At 43.8% G+C, this 23,466-nt stretch overlaps 1 protein-coding gene and 1 long non-coding RNA gene across 8 annotated transcripts in view; one reads left to right on the top strand and one right to left on the bottom strand.

Moving 5' to 3' along the window:
• ADAMTSL3 (ADAMTS like 3) overlaps positions 1 to 23,466 on the top strand; it is a 384,689-nt gene that overhangs the window by 334,243 nt on the left and 26,980 nt on the right. For 5 of the 6 annotated variants that reach the window (XR_007476023.1, XM_049706862.1, XM_049706863.1 and 2 more), the window contains one exon: positions 21,892 to 22,074. Coding sequence is in view for 5 of the 6 variants with exons in the window: in XM_049706862.1 (XP_049562819.1) it covers positions 21,892 to 22,074 (183 nt within the window). In the remaining variant the exon portion in view is untranslated. Of the gene's footprint in view, positions 1 to 21,891; positions 22,075 to 23,466 lie in introns of those variants that run through there. The other variant, XM_049706866.1, reaches the window with a different exon arrangement.
• Positions 922 to 23,466, bottom strand: part of LOC125963676 (uncharacterized) — a 46,666-nt gene continuing 24,121 nt past the window's right edge. For both annotated transcript variants that reach the window (XR_007476026.1, XR_007476025.1), the window contains one exon: positions 922 to 22,110. This is a non-coding gene — a long non-coding RNA (uncharacterized LOC125963676). The remainder of the gene's footprint in view (positions 22,111 to 23,466) is intronic.

Below are 23,466 nucleotides of genomic sequence, written 5' to 3'. Positions count from 1 at the left end.
GCTACTCTCATCTCTAAAATAGGAAATACACTATATTAGTGGAAGAAGGGACCTGGGCTATCATCTAACTCAGCCCCATTTGATAGAGGAGGGCATTATAACATTTACAAACTTGAATACTGCTTTCCAAAATTACATTTTCATATTGCAAACTGAGATTACATTATTACTGTCAGTCAGTGGCATGTATCAATTTTTCTCTTATGTTTCAGTTACCCTTAAAATGTTTTCTACTAAGCAGAGTGAGCTTATCTATTCATACCTTTTAGACAGATTCATAGTTCTTTGTTATAGCCAAATATGTTTTATTTAATGCATGTGGTATAGATATCAATAGTGGTTGTCCCTAGTCACTCTTATATGATATTTCTAATCATGATATTAAGTAATAGAACCTGAGAGTCTGCATTTCTAAGGGTTAAAAGTTCTAAGTTATTTGCGAGAGTTATTTGTCTTATTCTTAAAAAAAAAAAAGTTTCTTCTAAAAATGAGAGGGGTGGGGAGTTTAAACTGCACCCTGTCTGCCACCTTCTGGTAAGAAAGGAAAGCTCGTCTGAGGAAAATGACCAGTAAACATCAAGAGCTGCATATTTTATGTTTTCGTGCGTTAATGCTTAGCAAGAGCGTTATTTATCCTGTAATTTCGTGTTAGGTGTGTATTGGGTTGCTGTTTTTCTTATTCCTTAAGCTCGTTAGAGGTGCAGCTGATCTGGGTCTCTGCTCTAAAATGTTCTTGTGTGTTGGGCTCCTCTTTAGTCTCCAAGAAACTCTCTTGGCCCACAGGTTGGAATGAGGTTAAGCTAGGAAGATGCTTTGGAAAATAGTTCGGCAATTTCCCTCAACGTTAAACATTTGACCCAACAATTCCACTCCTAGTTATATACCCAAGACAAATGAAAACATATGTTCACACAAAAACTGGTACCCGAATGCTCATAGCAACTTTATTTCTAACAGCCAAACAGTGGAAACAACCTAAATATCCATCAGCTAATGGATGGATAAAGAAAATGTAGTATATCCGTACAATGGGGTTTTATTTGGTCATAAAAAGGAATGAAATATTGATACATGCTAAAACATGGATGAATCTTTAAAAATGATGGTAAGTGAAAGAAGCCAGACACAAAAGAGCACAGTGTATGGTTACATACCCATGAAACGACTAGAGCAGGCACATCCGTAGAGACCGATTAAAGGCTGCCAGTGGCGAAGAGGAGAGGAAAATGCAAGAGAATGGAGAGGAATGACTAATAGGCACGGGTGTCTTTTTGCGGTGATGAAAATGTTCTGGAATTAGATAGTACTGATGGTTGCACAACTTTATGAATACACTAAAAAAAAAACACACCGAATTGTATACTTTGAGAGGGTGAATTTTATAGTATTTAAATTATATCTCATTAAAATCAATCCAATATATTAGCATGTAAAGTTAAAACTTACGGCACAATCATATATTTTATTTATGGGTGTATGACTATATGGCAAAAATATACAAACATTCATGGGAAGGACATATACCAATGTCAGGATTGTTGGTACTCCTGGGAGAGAAAAGAAGAAAGCACAGTTTAGGGACAGAACTTTAGCTGTAGGTGTAATGCTCTATTGCTTAAAAAGAACTAAAGCAAATAAGGCAAATTGCTTTCTAGAAAGTCTAAACTTACTAGTGATATAGATTTAAGCCCTACACCTCTGTCATTTCTGAGTTCCCCATTGATAGGAGAGGATGGGGGAATAAGTAGGTAGAAGGTACAAAGCTGAGTGCACACAGTGTGTGTACAAGCAGATGGTGGGAAGCAAGGGTCTAAGCAGGTAGCAGCAGGATGCTTGGTGCTCCATGAGATGAATACCTAAGAGATGCTGGTCAGTTTCAGAAGAAACATATTACATAAATTTAAAAGTATCTTCTTAATCCGGAGAATTTTTTAGGCTTAAGATGCTGTGAAATATACCGAGAGTTTTGCTGATGTCTAAGTGAATTATTAGCTTTCTTTACTGGCTTTAATGATTTCCCTTACAGGGGAGGACTTTGAGAAAATTTTTGTGGTGCAGCAAGATTATATGCTTAAATTCCTGAACACAGCCTCATGTGTCTGACAGTTATTTTCCCCCGACAACTACTGGTTGACATTATGCAGTGTGGAACTCAGTCGCAGTGATTTAACATCTTTAAGTCACAAATCCCTTTGACCACCCCCCACGCCCCGCAAAAAACTCTCTCTCCAGAAAAATACATTTACCCACAACATTTTCCATATAAGTTTCAGAATACTTAGAGAAAACCTGAGGATAATCTGCTTCCTCTTGTTTTATGAACCGAACATTTTAGTGCTTTTGACCATATTCTAAATTAAAGCTAATTTATTTTGCTTCATCTCTAGTTTTTGAAATGTATCCCCTATTCTGTACTATGTTTATCTCTTATTTACACCATATACAATCCTTGAAATAGCTAATTTTTTTATAGTATGTTTAAATGCTCTTCTCCCACTCAAAAAGCCTATCCCCCCTCCCTTGTTTTTCCTACGTCTGCCTATGATAAAGACATTTTCTCACCATTCTCCTCTCTGAACCCTATATTCAATCAAACAATCAATCACAGATGGCTGGAAATTCCATCCATCTTTCCATCCATTTAGCAAGCATTCACTAAGCATCTGCTAAGCCCAGTCTAGTTCCTTAGTGTACAGAGATGAACAAAATCTTGTTTTTCCAGATATATAGACAAGGAAACTATGATATAGCAAATGCGAAATGTAAGTTTTTATGAAGCCACATGGAGGAGAGAATAGTTAAGGCTCCCAAAGGATCGGAGAAGGCTGACAGAAGAGATGACACTATAACCAGGCCACTTGGAACAAAAAGGAAGGCCATTTTTGTTGAAACAACATATGTGCGAAAGCACAGAAACATGAGAGCTCCTGGCTTATTTGCAAAACCATAAGCAGATCCACGTGACTTAAAGCAGAGGGTGTGAGGGAGGTGGGAAGAGGTGGGTTTGGAAGTACACATTGGGACCAGATTTTGAAGGGCTTTTAATGCCACGCTAAAACCCTTGGACTTCCTTTTATTGGAGGCGGGGAGGCAAAAATTTTTTGCTTTTTAATTTTTGGCTCCACCTCGCGGCACGTGGGATCTTAGTTCCCTGACCAGGGATCAAATCCGCACCTCCTGCATTGGAAGCGTGGAGTCTTAACCACTGGATCGCCAAGGAAGTCCCAAGAAATGTTTTAAGTAGAGTGATGGTATGACCCAATCTGTGTTTAAAGAGAACGTTCTGTCTACAGTATGGATGCAAAGTTGGGGGGGAAAAGAAACTGCAGAAAGCCATAAATTAAGCTCAGTGAAATCGCATCGCTGGTCATTGATTGGATTGTGGAGCCAGGCACTCAAGATATTAAATTAGGATTCCGTGCCTCTGGAGAGCTTATCCAAGAGAGAGCAGGCATATCAAGCAGTTAGCAATGGATGTGTCATTAATTGAGGATCTGGGACACAGTCGTCCCCAGGCTAGGGCTGGGACGTTGACACAGAGGTAAGTCAAACATGGAGAGAAACTACATTGCAAAGAGCTAAGGATTATATGCTGACAGGCAGCATCTCAGTAAGAAACATATTAAAAAACCATCAACACTCATCACCCCAGATAACAATAACTTGAGTACCTAATACGTGTCTGCTTGAATAGGCTATGAGGTGGATATTATCATTATCTTTGTGTTGCTAAAGAGTAAACATGCTCAGAAATGTGCAATTACTGTTTTTTTTAAGATCTGTTTTTTGACGTGGACCATTTTTAAAGTCTTTATTGAATTTGTTACAACATTGCTTCTGTTTTATGTTTTGGTTTTTTGGCCACGAGGCATGTGAGATCTTAGCTCCCCGACCAGGGATCAAACCCGCCCCCCCTGCATTGGAAGGCGAAGCCTTAGCCACTGACCGCCAGCGAAGTCCCTACGTGCAGTTACTTACCCGTGTGTATATATGTAACGAGTGTGGCAGCTAAGATTTAATCCCAAGTCTGTGTGACTCCAAAGGAACTGGAGGGAGAAGGAGGCTCTGGACTTGAGACAGCAGAATGGGCACCCAGGTGGTCTAATCAGAGAGGAGAGCGTCAAAGCAGAGGTCTGCGGCAGGACTTGGGAAGTGCTGCAGCTTAGGGACAAGGTTTCAGAGGCTCAGGTATGAGCAGCAGCCAGTGCCCACTGGAGAACTGTCCCATGGTGGGAGATCTAGGATCCAGGCAGAGTTCACGGAGAGGCTGGCCTCTCGCCAGCCTGCAGGGTGCCGGCCAGTGTTAGGCCAGAGGTCTACCTGAGTGTCCCCCCTCTGTCCCCAGGAGGATTGAGGCCCCACCTTGATGCATACCTCACCCATCACTGCAGTAGCACCATGCGGTAGTGACTCCCCACTGCCTCACCTAACCCTTGATATACTTGCCCCAGACCTCTTTGTACTCATACTTGGATTATGTAAAGCAATTTTCTGTTCTTTGAAGATCCGCTGAAGATTCTGAATGCTCCTTGGAACATGATTTTCTTCTCCTTTGATCCATCTCAATTTCCCATTTGGAGGAAACGTGAATCTCTACACAGTCAAGAAGTAGAAGGAAATGCTGGCATAAGGTAGCTAGATGTGCAGAATGAAAAACAGAAAGGGCTATTCAAGCAAATTGCATACTTACTGCAAAAAAAGCCATGTGCTTGGGCTTCTGTTTCTGCAGAGACCGAGTCCCGCCTTCTCTTGAAGCATTCAGACCACAGCTCTCGTGGGCCAGTCCTGTCATCAGCAACACTTCTTTCCTCCCCAAATATCTGTTCCCCACTCGTGTCATCAGTCCCACCAATATGTTTCTCTGCCCTGAAAACTTCACAGACACCCAGCACTGTGTTAACCTTCACCCCTTCACATTGTAAAAACAGCTGGCCCACGAGGCCTTTTATCATGTAATTTTATGTTGTGTCCATTTATTCTCTGTCCTCCAAATAACCATGCACCTTTCTTCTATGCGCCATCAACAGACCAGTGGAGAGACCGAGTTTCAAACTATAGGTTCCATGGAGCCTTGTCAGGGACCCCAAACTTACCTTTCAACCCTACCTACCCTCTCCCACAGCATACAGTACAACTAAGAGACCTCCACGTTTCTGCAGTTTTGTGAATTGGACTTCCTTATATATACATAAAAAAAAAAAGGTTAAGAATCGGTTCTGCTACTGTTTGAAAGCCACTGGTTGGAACACTAGAATAGGGCTTATGACTCCCAAACTAATACGTAAGCTCTCTGCCATGATAGCTTTTACCCCCATGGTTTTTCATTACCACAGTTCTGATATGAAGACGCATTAAGCCCACCTAAATTGTAATGACTCGGTCCTGGGGGAGCCTGCTGGATGCTGATCCCGTAGGCAGGGTTCCTCCTGGGCTCCTCCTCTTTGCTTTCCGACTTCAGGTCTTCTCTTGGTGAGCTTCTGAAGCTCAGGTTTCTAATGTGACAAGTTGCTTCACTCCCCCGGGTCTCCGAGTGGTGCCTGGGGCGGGCCCCCTGTCCTCTTGGCTCCTCAGATGCTGTCGGAGCGGAAGCCAGAGTGGTCGGTGCTGAGCTCCCCAGACCTGTCTGAGATCTGCTAGGGAGCAGTTGGGGAGCTTTCCTTTAAAGGCAGTAAGAGGCAACGCCTCAAACCAATCGTATCTGCTTATCTTGTTAGAAAGGCCCTACTTTCTCTCTGCCCCCCAGGGGTCTCAACTTTAGCTCTTTTATGCTCTGAGATCCCCTGGACATGGATGGAGAGCTCAGGATAGCTGTGGACTCTGGAGGAATCCTTCTCGTGTTATACACACAGAACCATCAGAAGCCCTCGGATGACTTGTTTGTCCACGTTCACTCCTCTGCCCTAATTGCACCTTCCTGGAGAGAGAGCAGGGTGCCACAGAAGGTGGGGACTTGAGGAGAGGAAATTTAGTTGGAATTCAACCTCCAGGAATTTTTAAAAGCTTCTTGGTACAGCCTGAAAAAGGCATTCAGGAACTATTGATGTTAGAAAAAGAGTCACTGTGAGAACACCCCACATTAGGGTGCAATAACAGGACCGGAATAGAATTTCAGCATCTTTAGTAACATCCCAATTTAGGAGCCCCTCTCTTTCTTCTTATTTTTCATTCATTTATTCCCACCAGTTATGTATTTGATAATTGAATACCCATGTGTTCATTTTCATGACTGACAGACAATCTGCTGAAGCCATTTTATTACCATGGGTAGTGTCAGTTCAGACCTGGACATCACCTCCGACCCCACCCCACCCTGCCCTGAGAGAGCCTGATTTAATTTGTCTGCGATATGGCCTGAGAACCAAGGTTTTTTAAAGCTTCCGAGAAGATTCTAATGTGTAGCCAAGGTTAAGGTTAAGAGCCAGTGCTTTAGCCAGTAACTGGGGCCAAAGTGTCTCCTGGAACTTATCTCAAATGTTGTCTCAAAATGAGAGACTCTCCCTCAGGCAACAGTGGGTAACAAGGAGCGAACCAGAAACGGGTTAAATGGCAGGGCCGGGGCCATGCTCTGGGCTCATTCTGAAGGTGGAATAGGCATGTCAGCATGTTCAAAGGTCCACAAAGGAACAATCAGCTTCAGTGTCAGAGGGGGTCATGGAAGAGCGGCCTTAAGATGGCTCTTTAAGAATTAGTAGAAACTTTCCAAGTGATAAAAGAGAATAGCAACTAAGTCCCTAGTGGAGAGAAGGCACGTAGAAAATCTTAGCGATTACCCACAGTGAGGTGAGAACGGTGAGGTTCCCGGGGCCGGAGGATGAGCTGTTGTGAGCAGTGGTACCCGTACATTGAAGGGCTTTTGTGCTTTTCTCCTCCAAGAAGTGTCAAAGCTATGGAGCTAGGAAAACCGAATCTTACTCCCCATCACTCCTAAGGAGAGAGGAACTGCTCAGCAGGGTAAGTGGGGCAGCTCAGAGACACAAGAGAAGCGTCAGTGCCTTGAGGGAGGAGGAAAGGGAGCCTTGGGGAGTCAACCAAGCCTTGAGAGATCACCCCGGGAGCTCCACTGACAGCAGCCCACACGTGGTTCCCAGGGTTTGCTGGTGGCCACAGCAAGATCAACTTGTAGGTCATGGTGTATGACTTCTAAACAAGCCATACATTGAACGTAGCTTTTAAGGAACGTATCAAAGCTCTTTGTCGATCCACGTCCCAGCGTTACATTGATAGATTACCAAAATTGATGCTGATCAGGAAGGGCCTCCGAATGTCCCAAGAGTAGCCCCATTTGAGCTGCTGTGCTGGGGTCAGCGGTTGTCACCACTTGTAAACTCCAGCATGCATCCCTGCGCTTGATTTGCACCAGCTTTGACTTTGAGTCTTGTTCTTCAGGGAACCACTGGAGGTTTTCGGTTTTCAGGTAATATATAGAATAACTCTCAGGGGTCCTTTCTAGCCTGTAAACGAGACCCCAGAGGACACTATCCAGCAGTGAACTGTGTAGTGCTTGTGAGGTGCGACTGTTGGAGTTAAAGAGAACTGCTCAGTCCCAAGCCAAGCAGGAGCCCAGGGTTACTGAGAGGCCAGGGCTGACCACACCAGGAAGAGGACTTGCTGGCACCCTTCCTCTACGGCAAAATGAACACGTTTCAAAGACCTCTGAGGAAAGACTCTGGATTATGGAATTGGGGCTCGATGCTATGACCCAGATTGTTTCTAAGGTCCTCAGATCAAATTACTTGGGGACCTGATTATGTCCATCTGTTAACATAATTCTACTAAAGAGGAAGTACTTCCGTAGCTATTCGAGAGAATTCTGTGAATGGTAAAAGCCAGAGCCTTATATCTGGAGGAAGTTCTGGATATGGCCTCACTGAAGGATAATCCTTTATATCCAAAAAACACAGTTACATATCTATTGCCAAAAGAACAAAAGGGTATGCAGTTAACTCAAAAGAGGGAAATGCCTTGCAAAATGTACTGCATTGTGAAGATTGACGCACCAGTCAAGGGTATGTACCTTTTGTGCTAGTAGCTTTGAGATATTCTCTTTGACACTGAAACTGTGAACTCTTGTTCATTTGTTTCATTGATTAGTAACGATTCCCTTTGTGCTTTGCCTACACTGTGTTCAGTTTGCCTCTAATCTTATAAACTGGCAACATCATTTCTTCCCATGCCCTGGAGGTGACTAGTGGTAGCTTAAATGTTCAGTTTTCATCTGTGAAAAAAAAACAGTATGAGTGTTGAGTAGCTGGAGGAAACAAACCGATGAACAAAACATACAAGTGTAATATATGTGATACATTGATAGAAAAATCTAGCATTTTAGAGCAGTCTGAAGAGGCCAAGGATTTTATAGAATATTTCATGAGCCCTTCAAGGGTGAAGGAAATTTGTCTTTAAACAGTGACTATTTTAAAGACACCCCAGAGGTGCAGACTTTTTGCAACACGTGTTTTTCACAGCCCCTCCAGATCTGAACTTTTTTTCCATAACATTTGCCTTTCAAAAACGATTTCAGCATTGTGGAAACAGAACGTTGAATATTTCAGAGCTGTAAGTCTTGGGGGAAATAGCCTGTCTTTGAGGTTAGATAAATAAGTTTAAACTGTTTCTGACATTTTATGGCTGTTTCAACAGAGCAAACATTTGTAGGTTTGAAAGACCATAAAGAATTCCATTTGAGTTTCCTCTGGCCTCTGCGGTTCTTTGAAAACAGTCACAGGTGCAGTGATGCTCTAGGTGCTGAGTTGCAGGGTCAGCTCCTTTCCTCAGCACTGGAGACCTGTCTCCCCCTTTACATCTAAAAAGTTGCCAAGTTTAGTTTTGTTTTCTGAAATTCCTTATCTGTGTAGGACATTACTATCTGTGTAAGCTCAGTATCATACCCTTGCCATGTGGAGGTTTAGGTTTAAATTGTCTCTGGCCCCTGTCAGTTCCAGAAGGGTTTGGAGATTCCAAAGCCTTCTGGAAGTGACTTCGGAGAGTTCTTGGGGGGCTTACACTGCCCTGGACCCTCTGCTTCTCACTCTCTGTTGCACCGACCTGGTATGGTCTCTCTTTTGCCCTCCATCAACCAAGGATGAAAAACTCACTTCCTTGACTGATTTCTGCTCATAGGAGGACATCCATTAATACCAAGCATTTGGCAAGGTTTTCAAGCAAGGTCGAAGATGCAGGGGTCATGGCAATGGCATGTCATGACTCAGCCCTTCTTCTCCCTGTTCTCCTTCACCCTCAGCCTTCCTGTCCTCACCCCTAACCTCCTGGGATCGCCATAGGAACTCTAGATTCTTCTCTCCCTCTTACACAACCCCTGCCTACAAATGCACGCATCTAAACCTTGCAAGATATTCTGAAGGAGAAGCATCACCCTCTTTAGAAGACAACCAGAGGGACTTCCCTGGTGGTCCAGTCGTTAATAATCCGCCTACCGATGCAGGGGACATGGGTTCGATCCCTGGTCGGGGAACTAAGATCTCATGTGCCGCGGGGCAGCTAAGCCTGTGCGCCACAACTACTGAGCCCGTACGCCTCAGCTAGAGAGAAGCCTGTGTGCGGCCACGAAGAGCCTGCGCACTGCAGCTAAGACCCCGTGCGGCCAAAAAGTAAAAATAAATAAATTTTAAAAATAAATATTTTTAAAAAAATGAAATGAAAGAGCTCTAAAGCTTAAAAAAAAAGAAAGAAAAAAGAAAACCAGAGTTATATACTGTAGATCAGAACAATTTCTCCGACCTGTAGTTTGTTCCATTCAGTTTATTTCAACACGCCTGCTGTGTGTAATGCACTGCTCTGGGGTTCCTGAGGTCAGTCTGCATGTCTCAGCCCTGAGGAAACTCTCTGGCTGATGGTTGCCTGAGGCCTCATACGAAGTGAGAGGCCCATAGAGTGTGTCTCCTTAGATTGCTGAAAAAAGAGGCCGACTCCCGAGAGGAGTCTTACCCTTCTTGTACTCTGCTGAAAGCCTAGCGGTGGGAGAAGCTGATGTTCGGCGTTCCAGCAAAGCTAGGACCCCAGCACCTAGAGGAGTGCGGGCACATGGTAGGCACTCCCAGAGCATTCAGTGGATGTGATGGATTCTTGTCTGCGTAAAGGTGTAGGCGACTGTTGGTGGGGGGACAGTCTGAGTGGCAGATGTGTCGTCTCCTACACCAAGTGATGTAAGCACAGGCACGGGAGACTGAAAGCAACTAGGAAGTCATAGAGAATCAGAATAACTAGTGACCAAAATGGACTCCAAAAAAATCATGCTAGGAGGTTTCCCTTTTTTAAAACATTTCTGCTGAACGGTAAGTTCTGCTGAGATGAACCGCAGAATTCCTGAGCACAGCGTTCACACCACCATCCTCACCAGCCCCTGCTCCGCGTTTCAGAACAACTGAGATGGGGTGCCTTCAGGGAGCACCCTGAAACGGGAGCTCATTCCCCTCGTGGAATCATCTGCAGCTCAGACTTCGGGTCGGCTGAACTGCGGAGAGGCTCTGGAGGTTGTCAGGAGCCCTGCGTAGCCAGAGGAGCCTGGTCACGCCGAGCTGGTGGGCCAGAGCAGGATGGCACTGCAGGAATTGAGACTGCGCCCCCTAGATGCTGTAAGGTGACATCCTTCCCTTAGGGTCTCAGCCAGCCAGGGGTGTGAATGCAGCAGAACCTGTTTCCTAAGGCCTTGAGGACGGGTGAGCCCTATGACAGGCAACAACCCCAGAGTCAAGTCCTCCTCTACAGCTGCCTTCTCTTAGGCTGTTATACCAAAATACCATAGACTGGGTGGCTAAAACAACAGACATTTATTTCTCCCAGTGTTGGAGGCTGGGAAGTCCAAGGTCAAGGTGCCGGAAGGCTCGGTGTCTGGTGAGAACTCCTCCTGGCTTACAGACAGCCATCTTCTCAGTGTTTCCTCACATGATGGAAAGAGAGCGAGATCTCCACTATCTTCCTTTTTTTTTTATAAGGGTACTCATCCCATCATGGGAGATGTACCCTCATGAACTCATCTAAAGCTCATTACCTTCCCAAAGCCCCATTTCCAAATGCCATCCTATGGGTGTTTAGGGCTTCCACAGATAAATTTGGTGGTGGAGGTGGGAGGAATGAAGCATGAACATCCAGTCCATAACAAGAGCCTTGAACGCTTTTTTAAAAATTATTATTATTGGAGTATAATTGCTTTACAATGTTGTGTTAGTTTCTCCTGTACACCGAAGTGAATCAGCTATATGTATACATCTATCCCCTCCCTCTTGGGCCTCCCTCCCACAGCCGCCCCCATCCCACCCATCTAGGTCATCACAGAGCACCGAGCTGAGCTCCCTGTGCTATACAGCAGGTTCCCACTAGCTATCTGTTTTACACATGGTAGTGTATATATGTCAATCCTAATCTCCTAATTCATCTCCCCTTCCCCTTCCCCCCTCATGTCCGCATGTCCGTTCTCTATGTCTGCATCTCTATTCCTGCCCTACAAATAGGTTCATCGGTACCATTTTTCTAGACTCCACATATATGCGTTAATATACGCTATTTGTTTTTCTCTTTCTGACTTACTTCACCCTGTACGACATACTCTAGGTCCATCCACATCTCTACAAATGACCCAATTTTGCTCAACATCACTGATTATTAGAGAAATGTGAATCAAAACTACAATGAGGTATCACCTCACACCGGTCAGAATGGCCGTCGCCAGAAAGAGCCTTGAATGCTTTCAATTCAACACACTCTTCTGAGCACCTCCTACACGCCCAGCTGACAGCAAGGAGCTCCCAGAAAGATGCGATACTGACCATGACATAACGTGGTCAATGCGATAGTGTGCGCACGAATACAACGCTGTAGGAACTGGGAGGAGTAGACAGGCAGCTCACTGTGGGAGGTCCCAGGAGGTGTGACCAGGCCCATGAAGATGAAAAGGTAGGAACGAACATTCCAGAGTGAAGAGCATGAGTAGGACAGCTGGCATGCAAGGGCAGGCTTGCTGCAGGACACGGAATTGGCTACAGTCTGAGGTCTGTGCAAGGAGAGAACCAGCAGGAGGGTTGGAAAGTCAGGCTAGGAGTGTGGCTGGAGCTAAGTGATGTGGAACTGACAATGCCAGGGCCACGAGCTTCTGAAGGCAGTCAGGGCCCAGCACTTTGCTCCCTCCGACTTTGCATGAAGAATTGTTGGCCCAGGAGTGGGATTGCTGGATCATACAGTAGTTCTGTAATTAGTTTTTTAAGGAACCTCCATACTGTTTTCCATAATGGTTGTCCCAACTTACATTCCCACCAATGGTGTAGGAGGTACTCAATACTCTATAATGACCTATTTGGGAAAAGAATCTAAAGAAGAGTGGATATACGTATGTGTATAACTGTTTCACGTTGCTGTACACCTGAAACTAACAGAACGTTGTAAATCAACTATACTCCAATAAAAATTTAAAAAAAAAACAAGAATTGTTGGGAAGTGGGGAATCCAGCTAAGAGGTTGCTTCAGTAACTAAGGCAGGAACTCTGGCCCTGAGCCACAACACTGACCGTGAGAGTGGAGAAGAAGAGATGATCCAGGAACATCCTAAGTTAGAAGTGATTTTTTTTTCTAACTTGGTGGCAAATGAAACATGAAGGATGCAGAGGCGAGATCCGGGCGTGGCTCTGAGGCTCCGAGGTGGGGAGGTTGGATAGATGCGGTGCTGAAATGATGATGCGGAACAAGCCTACAGGGAGATGTGGAACAAGCCTACAGCAAAATGAATTTGCTGTGGGACTTACTGCGTTTGAGGCACCTTTGGGACTCGCGGATGGGAGATGTCCAGGAACTGTTGGTGTTGAACTCGAGGGACGGGTTCAGGTTGGACAGGCAGATGTGGGCATTGTCAGCATAGGAATTATCACTGTGTTCTTAAAAGCTGATGAACTTGGCCAGGTTAGTTGTGTAGAGTGAGGAGGAAGAGGTCGGGCCATATTCTGCTGTGGTCTTATCCTCCTCGATGCAAACTTCTTATCTCCGACATTTTCTTTTGGAATACGGTGATGCCAGTTTGTTCCCAGAAGTGCGTGCTGCTGTGACCATTTGGCCATCTGGGTTGTTTTCTTACCTACATTTTTAGTCCAGACGCCCGTGGTTACAAGTGTCAGAGACCCACCTCAAACTGGCTCAAGAAAAATAGAGAAGTTACTGGCTCTGGAAACTGAAAAGTCCTAGGGTGCACTAACTTTGGACACATCTAGATTCAGGAACATAAATGATTTCATCAAGAATCTGTCTCTCTCTGGCTCTCAGCACTTTTTTTTTCTGGTTTTTTTTTTTTTTTTTTGAGATGATAGAGGCAGATCACGTAGCGCCATATAAGCCATCATAAGCACTCTGTTTTTATTCTGAATGAGATGGAAGCCATTGGAGGAATGACATGATCTGACTTATGTTTTAGGAAAAACACTCTGGCTACCATGTTGAAAATAGACTAGGAAATCAAAGAGTGAAAGGAAGGCCAGTGTGGGAGCAGTGAGAATGGTTAGGAAGATTTTGCAAATTCCAGGTGAGTGAAGCCACCTTTAGATAGCCTGACCTTGACTCCACTCCCCCCTCCAGCTACTGCCTCATTCCTCGATTTCCATCATAGCAAAATGCCTCAAGAGTAGTTTGTACAGTCTCCAATTTCATCTTCCTTCATCCTCTCGTGAGCTCACTCCAGCCAAGTTTATCCACACCATTCAACCTTCAGAGCTGTCGTCAAGGTTACCAACAGGCCCACCATGTAAGTCTGTACATTGCCAATTCAGTGGTCAATCCTCAGACCTTTTACTTGGCCCTTTGACAGTGACTGCATTTGACAGTGGCTATTCCCTCCCTCCTTCGTGAAATACTTTCTCATCAGCTTCTGGGAAACCACGCTCCCAGTTCTACACCCACCGTATCACCTGTTCCTTTTCAGCCTCCTCCGCTGGCTTTGCCTCACATCTCTGATCTCTAAGTTAAGGTACCTCAGGACTAGTCCTCAGACGTTTTCTGCTCTCTAGCTGTACTCACTCCCTCATCGATCTCATTCATGCTCAAGGATTCAAATGTCATCTGTATGCTGACAACTCCTAGATTTGTATTTCCAGCCCAGACCTTTCCTCTAAGCCTAGGTGAACAGATCCAAGTGCCTGTTCAGCATCCCTCAGTGAATATCAGATGTTTCAAACCTAACTTATCCAAAACTGAATGCCTGAGTTTTGCTCCCAAAATTGCTTCTTCATGGAGTTTTTCTCTGAGTCTCAGAAAATGGCAGTGCCTTTATTTCAGTTGCGTGAGCCTAAAATCTTGACATCATTTTTGACCTGCATTTCTCTCTGACATAGCCCTCTATCCATCAATCCCCCATTCCCCAGAGAAATCCTTCAAAATATATCCAGAATCTGAACATTTCTCACCACTTCAGTTGCTACCAAGCTGCTCCAACCCACCATCATCTCTAGGCTGGATTGTAATCACAGCCTCCTCGCTGGTCTCCCTCTCTGCCCTTGCCCCCTACAATCTACTCTCAACGTAGCAGTCCAAGGAGTCCTTTAAAATCAAGAGTCAGAACACACAACTCTTCAAAGCCTTTAGAATAAAAACCAGAGCCTTACAATGACCTATAAGGCTCTCTATGATCTGAGCCCCCACCCGACCTGCCATTTCTCTGACCTTGCTCACATCCCTGCAGCCACAGTGTTCTTTTATCTTTTTCCAAAGTAAGAGAAGCATGCCCTGAAGTCTAGTCTGATGAAGCCTAGGGGACTGCTTCTCAGAACAGTGCTTTCAGATGCAGACTATATATTATAAAGAAAACCAATTATAATCAAAATACAGATATCACAATATTAATAAAGCAAGTATGCGATCTAATAATATGTTTCTTTACTAATGCATTCAATTGAAAAGCTAACATTCATCCAATAAATACCATAGTTTTGAAGTAGTGATGGTATAAAAGATATTGTGAGATATCTGTAAGAATTATAATGTGATATGAAAATATCTGTGATTTCCATTGGCTTCAGCATCCAAGGTACTGCTACCTTGGTTTGTTGCTTATGTTCATAGTTGATGGAAATGCTAAATCTCAGCTGGAGTAAGTGGAAAGGTCACAAACCCCTGAATTCCATCTATGAACCTACATGAGGTTCAGGGACCCCATGGTAAGAACCCTGCTTCAGGGCTGAAGCGTGAGCTGTTCTCTCTGCCTGGAGTGCTCTTCCCCGAGGACCCCCTGTGGCTTGTTTTACCTCGCTGAAGGGCTTTAGTACACCTCTTTTCAGTTTAGAATTGACAGCACTGTTGCTTGCATGCTTCTTATGATAGAGGCGTAAAGAATAAGCCAATACATGTGAAGTGCTTCAGGGTCTCTCACTGCAAGAGGTTTTATAATTTGAGAAAACTCCCCTTAATTGGGACTAGTTGCAGGAGATAAATCTGAATATCCTTAAATTGTAAAATACTTTCAGACTTAGTGTTGCTTTTAAAAATGTTCAGTTACTCAAGAGAGAATGACTTAGCAGAGGTCTTAAAGGAATCCCTTTAATTAATAAATAATTTAAATTCACATATATGGAGGCTAGTTAAGTGTTTAAAGGGATTTCTGAAATGTTTTACATTTTTCGCCTCAAAATATTTACGGAGGTTATTTTCCTCCCAGCTAATACCGCCCTTTTCTAAATTACCACAGATTCCAAAATAACAGTGTCTGAATTTATGAAGATTTTTAATAACAGTCAGCATTGTATCTTTGCCATTTGGAAGAGAACACTGGCGTGAATAACCAGGAAGTCATGCTGACGTATCTTCGGGATATAATTTTCTTCTAGTAGATCCATTCCCTAGTTCACTCATTTATGCATTCAGCAAATATTCATTTGTCTACCCTTTGCCAGGCGCTATCCTCATGATCTACTGGAGAGGTGAGAGATTAATGCAGTCATAATGCTCAAGAAGAGTGCTGGTCATAGGAGGTACATAATAAAAGTGAGTTGAATAAATATATAAAGTGACAGGTGGGTGGATGGATGAACGGATGAATTTCTCTCACATATCCTTCAGCTGAAAGGAATCCCAGGAGAAATTTAACCTAGTCTCTCATCTTTACCCTTGACATTTTTGAGCAGTATGGTCTGAGGCTTTCAGGAAACCACAGATTTACTTCTGTGGTCTTCAGGCAAAAAAGAGGGAGACCTGATTTGCTCTTCCTAATGTTACCCTTTGAAATAAAAATAAAGTGTGTAAAAGAGATACCAAGTATAGTCAGCACTGGGAGCAGAGTTGCTGGTTGGGATCTATCTAGATGGGCCAGGAGGAATTTCTGCTCATTAGAGCTCTGAGTCAGAACGCTGAGGTTAGGCAGTAAAAATGGCATTGAACTAGCACTCAAGAAGCACACGAGAGCATCCACTGCATCACCAAGGTCAGTCTTAGGTAGTGTATGTGCTGTGTCCCCAAGAAAATCTAGAAAAGCAAGATGATCCATTGGTTGTTCAGTGGCATGTTTTTCAATCTCCACATCTGTGTGATTTTCCAGGTTTCCTCGTGAAATTAACTTCTAGTTGCATGGGATATCTTTTTGCATCCCTTCACTTTCAGTCTGTGTGTATCCTTACATCTAAAGGGAGTCTCTTGTAGGCAGCATGTGGATGGGTCTTGGTTTTTCATCCATTCAACCCCTCTGTGTCTCTGTGTTGGCTTCTATAGAGATGAAGCAACAACCTTTTCCAGTTTTGAAGGAGTAGCCTCATGCAGGAGATGAACCTTGTCATTCAGCTCTGCCTCAGCTCCTGTTTGTCTCTCTAACCTTTGTGCTTGTCCAAGCAGCCTACTACAGTAAGTCCCCTGCATATGAACGAGTTCCATTCCAAGAGCGCGTTCGTAAGTTTAATTCGTTGGCAAGTCCAACAGAGTTAGCCTGGGTACCCAACTAAGACAATCGGCTATATAGTACTGTACTGTAATAGGTTTATCATACTTTTCACACAAATAATACATAAAAAACAAACGCAAAAAATAAAGAAAACATTTTTAATCTTACAGTACATTACCTTGAAAAGTACCAGGTATATCACTGCTGCTTTTACACTTGCTTCCAGACATCCTGGGCTTGAAATAAAGATGCTGTACTACTGTCCTCTATACAGTACTGTACAGTAAAGTACACAAAAGCACAACCACTTGTAGAAGATGCATGCGATGTGACAATGTACTCTAGACACGTGAACTAACTTACGTGATTGGACACGCGAACGCACGTTTGCATCTTTGAAAGTTCGCAGCTTGAAGGTTTGTATGTGGGGGACTTACTGTTATTATTTACTAACTCCTCATAGTTGAGGATGTGCTAAGACCTGTCAGTGTCTCAAACGGGAGGCTCTCAGAACCTAGATTCAGGCTGACTGCAAGCTAGACCCTCAGGATCAGTTTTTCCTTTAAGTATGTAGATATATACAGTCCTGTGGGACTGTAAGTGTAACCCCTGATGCCCACCAGCGTCGGAAGATTTGGAGGGGTCCCCTGGGTGGCAGCTGCCGAAATCAGGGCCCCAAATGAGTGTGTAAGTTCCTTTTCTGGGTGATAGTGGTGAGCTGGCGCGAGGCGGAGGGAGAGTGCCAAGGGGCGCTACATTCTACAGCCTACATTCCTTGAAAGCAGCTCTGTAGGCCACTAAATGTGAGCCAGACCTGAAGCCAGCCCTCAGGCCAAAGCTCCAGGACAAGCAAAGAGACCTTCGCAGAAAGACTGGGGGTGTGTTTCAGTCCGTTGTCTGTGCGGTGCCCTGGCGGTGATAGCCTGCCAAGCACTGCCTCTCTGATTGCCACAGTCCTGTGGGACCCAGGAATGCAAGCCGCCACCCCCCGCCTCCTCCCTACACTCCCACCCCTCCATCCCACTGCTAACCCTACACCCACTCCTTCCAACCCTGGCCAACAGAGCCACCAGATCAAGGAGCATCCCTTGGGTGGCAGCCACAAAAACCAGGGTATCAGATACAAATGAACTTACTTACAAAACAGAAACAGAGTCACAGACTTAGAGAATGAACTTATGGTTAGCCTGGGAAAAGCGTGGTTGGGGGGAGGGATAGATGGGGAGTTTGGGATTGACATGTGCACACTGCTGTATTTAAAATGGACAACACACAAGGACCTACTGTATAGCACAGGGGACTCTGCTCAGTATTCTTTAATAACCTAAATGGGAGAAGAATTTGAAAAAGAATAGATGCACGTGTATGTATAACTGAATCACTTTGCTGTACACCCGAAACTATCACAACATCGTGAATCAGCAATACTCCAATATAAAATAAAAATAAAAACAGGATACCAGAGGTAAAAACCAGGGCACTGGATGCACGTATAGCTTGCCTGCAGGAAACACTGGCACCCCGGAGCATGGCAGAGAGTGAGCATGAAGACAGCTCCCACCCTCAGAGGTCTCTGCGAGGGATCACAGTCAGCCCCAAGATGCATGTTTAATCAGAAGCCTGCCCCTCGGGCGCAGTCATGATGCTTAGCTCATAGGCCTCCTTCACAGAAAGAAGGAGGACCTGGGTCTGTGGCCTCTTGCTGTGCCCTGGGGGGTGGTACCTGTTTAAGTACTCTTTCTCCATTGGCCACAATCCTGTGGGACCCGCAAGTATAAGCCCCATTGGCCACCAGAGCCATGTGATACAGAGGTGTCCCCTGACAGCAATCACAAAAATCAAGGTGCCAGATAGGAGTATGAGCTCTTTTCTGGGTGACACCAATTATTACGGTCTCAAGGGACCAGGAACACAGGCTCCCCTGTCCTCCAGAGGCATCTGCAGGTGGCAGCCACAAAAATCAGGGCAGACTTGTGTAAAAGCTCTCTTCTGGGAGATTCTGAAGCTCTGGAGCACAGCAGAGGGAGAGCATGACAATGGCGCCCACCGGTCCTCGTCCCCGGAGTGTTCCCGCAGGCTCCTAGGAGTATGTGTAAAATTCGACGCCTGCCTCTCAGGCTGCAACATGCTTATAAGAATTTATCACGCAGGTCTGCTCCTCCTCTTATTTTCCCTGTTTCAGTGAATGGTACCACCCTCTATCTGCATGTCATCCTTAAATCCTTTTTCTCCTTCACTCCCGCATAGAACGTCAGTCACCAAATCCTACTGATTTTTCTTCTTTAATATTTACTAAGTGCATCTATTCTCTCCAGATCCCTCACTCCCACCATTGTTTCAGCACTCTTTGCATCTCACCTCAATTGCTTCTGTAACCACCTAAGTGGTCCTACTGACCCTTGCCTCCCTCGTCCCCGTTTTACATCACATCCAGAACGATGTTTCAGAAGCAGCAATCTGATAGTTTTAACCACTGCTTAAAAGAATGAAACTATTTCCTATTTCGTTTAGGATAAATGCCACCAAACTCCTTACTGTGGATAATAAATTTTCATTTTATGGGTACTTGCTGACCTCTGTAGTCATCTCTCCTCACTCCTACTCCATGTACTTTAAGCTCCAGTCATAAAAAAGCAATTTATGATTCCCCAAATGCACTATATTTTCCTTCGTGTCTGTGCCTTTTTGCACGCTGTTCCCTCTAGCTAAAACAGTCTCACCACCACATCCACCCCCTTCACCTGACATGTTTCTACTTGTCCTAAAGTATTAGCTTAGATGTTCCTTCATGTGAGAATCTTTCCCCTCTCTCCAGTCTGCATTAAATACAGCTTTTACGTGCCAGTGGCATCCAGTGTTTACGTTTATCATAAGCCCTCGTGTCCTTTTATTGCAATCATCTGTTTCCCTCCAAAGGAGGGAATTAAAATTTAAAAATTAAGGCTGGGACTTCTCAGGGAGCTTGGAGAAGGCACTCGAGAATCAGACAGGTTAAGCCTACCCCATTTATTGACAATCTTCCATCTTAAGATCCTAGAAGACCACAAAATTAAGGCTTCTAAAATCAAGTTTCTTAAGGAAACTTAGTTCACATATCCTTAGCACCAGCATAAAGTCTCACATATAATAAGCACTTTGTAAACATTTTTGAATGAGTGAAATAATGGTAATGGTTTATTTCATCTCAAAATATATATAGTCAAAGCTGTACTCAAAGGAAAATTAATAACTTTAAATACTTTAATTTTTAAAAAATCCAATTAAAATAAACTAAATATTAGCTCAAAGGTTTAGAAATTTCCATGTGAGTTAGAAACAGAAGGAAATTTCTTTGATTTGACAACAGCTAACAGAAAACAAAAGCAAACAACGTGCTTGAGGATGAAACATTAGTAATGTTCCCTTTAAAGCTGGAAACAAGGCAAATTTGCCTGCTGTAACATGATTCAGCATTGTTCTAGAGACATTAGCTAATACAATGCAATAGTTAATAGAAATTATAGGTATAAATATAGGAAAAAAAAGATAAAATTGTCATTACATATAAGTGATGTGATTGTTTACATTTAAAAAACAAAATCATTTGAAAACTATTCAAAATAATAAACTTTAGTAAGATGATTAGATACAAGATAAAGACGCGAGTGTTCATTGCTTTCCTAATTGTCAGGAATAAACAACTATAAAATATATTTTAAAAGAGCCTGCTTACTATGGCCATAAAAAGTATAAGATGCCTAGGAATAAATCTATCAAGAAATATATAAGACCTACCTACATTGTGGTTAAAAGGTAAGTTCTGGAGTAAACTGCGTGGGTGTGAATCTCAGATCCAGTGTTTACTAGCTGTTGACCTTAGAAAAGTTTATATGTGTTTATATTTGTAGAAGAAACTACATGTGTTTATATTTGTAGAAGAAACTAGAAGAAACTACATGTGTTTATATTTGTAGAAGAAACTACAAAACTATATATATGCACTTGTGATTAGCACTTCTCCGTGTATTTAGGTTCTGAGCTAGTTTTGACTTGACCAGCTTCCTCAGCTGTAAGACAGAGCTAACAATGACTGCTTCCCAGGAGTTGGGAATAACCGTGAGAAAGTGTCTCAGTGTTCATGGAGCATGTGTTTTGCCTCTTGTAAGGTGCATTGCAGATGTCACGATTAGAGCGATGACATCTCTTTCTTGTCAGAAAGCCTTGCCATGTCTGCCATAGCCTCTCTAGCCAGAGCATTGCAGGAAGAAAGGACATCCTCAAAACCAGTAATCCTGCTGGATCACTGGAGGCTGCCCCAGCTCTTAAGAACGAAATGAGATTCCTCTTAGTTTCACATCCCACAGCCCAGCAAACGGCTAAGATTTCTCAAGATGTGGGGGCAGAAATTCTTTCAATTCCTCACGCTCCTCTGTGTCCAGAGATGTTGCTTACAGTCTGCTCACCTCTACGTTGACCCAAACTTAAAATGCAACACTTCTTTTTGTTCCCTGAAATTATCCTCTTTCACAAAAGCATGGATGAACAAAATCTACTTCCCTAAAGATTTTGTATTCCACCTGAAGGGAGGAACGTTGCATTGCCTTTTGCACAGTGAACCACTTAAACATCCATATTCGATATTTTTGTTTCCAAAAGGCTTCTTTGTGACAACCCACTGCTAGGAATTTCTCTGTGTCTCTGCCTCCACATTCATCCGGCTTGATCAGCTCCTCTTTTCCAACCACTTTCCCGTTACCCCCATTCAACTTCAAATTTCTCTCCCTTCCCAATACAGAGCAAGCCCACCCTCTTTGGCTCCTATTCCTTGACTTATATACATAAACCAACCTGGTGCTCAGCAGACCAAAGCCCTTTGCTTCAGCAGCATCCCCCATCTGCCACAGAGGAGCTATAGAAATAGAAAGAGCCGTTTTTCCTATTATATGTGATTAAACCCATTTCCTGACTTGTGGTCAAAATGCTAAATGGTATTTGCATATGGTCCTGTGGCCCTATTCTTAAAGGAGTTTGCCTTTGTCATATTTGTTTTTCTTCCAAAGGTGTCCCTCAACCTAATGTAACTTGGTTGAAGAAAGGAGGATCTCTGAGTGACAATATTTCCTTGCTTTTCAATGGATCCCTGTTGTTGCAGAATGTTTCCCTTGAAAGTGAAGGAACCTATGTCTGTACAGCCACCAATGCTCTTGGAAAGGCGATGGCAACATCCATCCTCCACTTGCTGGGTAAGCGTCAAATTCTTGTTGTCCTTCAAGTGCTTCCTATAATGTGTACAAAGTAGGACCTGGTTTTGTTGATTCTGGGGTCAAGGAGTAAACAAGTGGACATTAAATGGTTTTAACTATTGCTGCCACTGCCCACTTACAAACGAGCACAAAATCTAATACTCTGTCTTACCAGTTCTTCTCTTAGAAGGTTGTGACTTTCTTGCTGCTCCTTCTCTGCCTAAGAACCTACATTGGGATATAAACTTTCTGCCCAGAATCAAGATCCTTCATATTCTGCCTTTACATCTGCTTCTTTTCCCCGACCTCCACTGTAAGCTAGCACTAAATTCTGTTCTAGGCAACATGGTTTCCTGCCCTGTGTTCCAAACCCCCCTCCACACCCACACCCCATGTTGCTTCCCTGGAAGTGTGGCTGCCATTCATATTGCTTACCCAGGAAAAGTGCTCATTGCACTCATACTGCTCACTGCTTTTATCATGTTGCCCCAATACCTCCCATCCTGTAGGGCCAACTGAATTCCCATTTCCCGTGTGAATCCTTCTCTGATTTTTTTGGACCTCTCCTTTCTGTGGTCTCACCCCTTGGTCCCTAAGTCCTAACACACATTGGTCTCCAGTTGTTTCCTCTTTCATTTATGTCTCCTCAGCTAAATTGTGGGTCCCTTAATGGTACAGACCATGTCTAGTATTTCTTTTGCAGTCCTAACAATATAATAGAGTATGAGGCACACAGTAGGTGCTCAACAAATACTAATCAATTGAGTCTTAAGACATCTTGTAGTGGGGTCAGTATTGTAATTTGGGGAAGGTCATTGCAGTGAGCCCCCCGCACAGGGTGATAAGCTGGCTTCTGCTGCTGCTGTCTGTCAGGGATAAGATCTGGAGCTCACGAAGTCTTGTCACCAGAATGAGCTTTAACTTGCAGGGGTTTGAGGACTCAATAAATAATACTTCTCTTGCCCCCCCAGAGTTTGGAAGTGATTGAGAGTTAATCACAGAAGTCAGTTAGACTGACGTTAGGGATCATTTATTATTGTCCTTTGTCTCTCCAGCACCTAACACAGGTGTAAGTATTAAATAAGTGTTTCATAAATGAATAAAACTGAGTCACTGGCAGAACTGGCATGAGATTATAGAATCCACAGCCAAACTAAGAGGATGATGGAAAGAGCTTTCTCCATGGCTTTTCTTGTTGGCAGTTAGAGGAGCCCAGAGACATAAATAGATGGGGAGTTGGAATAGGTGTCATGCACAAAGCACTTTGATGTTCCTGAACTCTTTAGATATTTATAATAGCACAGTGTTGGAGGCAGTAATCTTTTTTTTTTTTTTTTTTTTTTTGCAGTACGCGGGCCTCTCACCGCTGCGGCCTCTTCCGCTGCGGAGCAC

Source organism: Orcinus orca, chromosome 2, assembly GCF_937001465.1.
Source record: "Orcinus orca chromosome 2, mOrcOrc1.1, whole genome shotgun sequence".
NCBI classification, from domain to species: domain Eukaryota; kingdom Metazoa; phylum Chordata; class Mammalia; order Artiodactyla; family Delphinidae; genus Orcinus; species Orcinus orca.
Note: the sequence above shows the minus strand (reverse complement) of the source record. Positions and strands in the feature narration are given on the sequence as shown.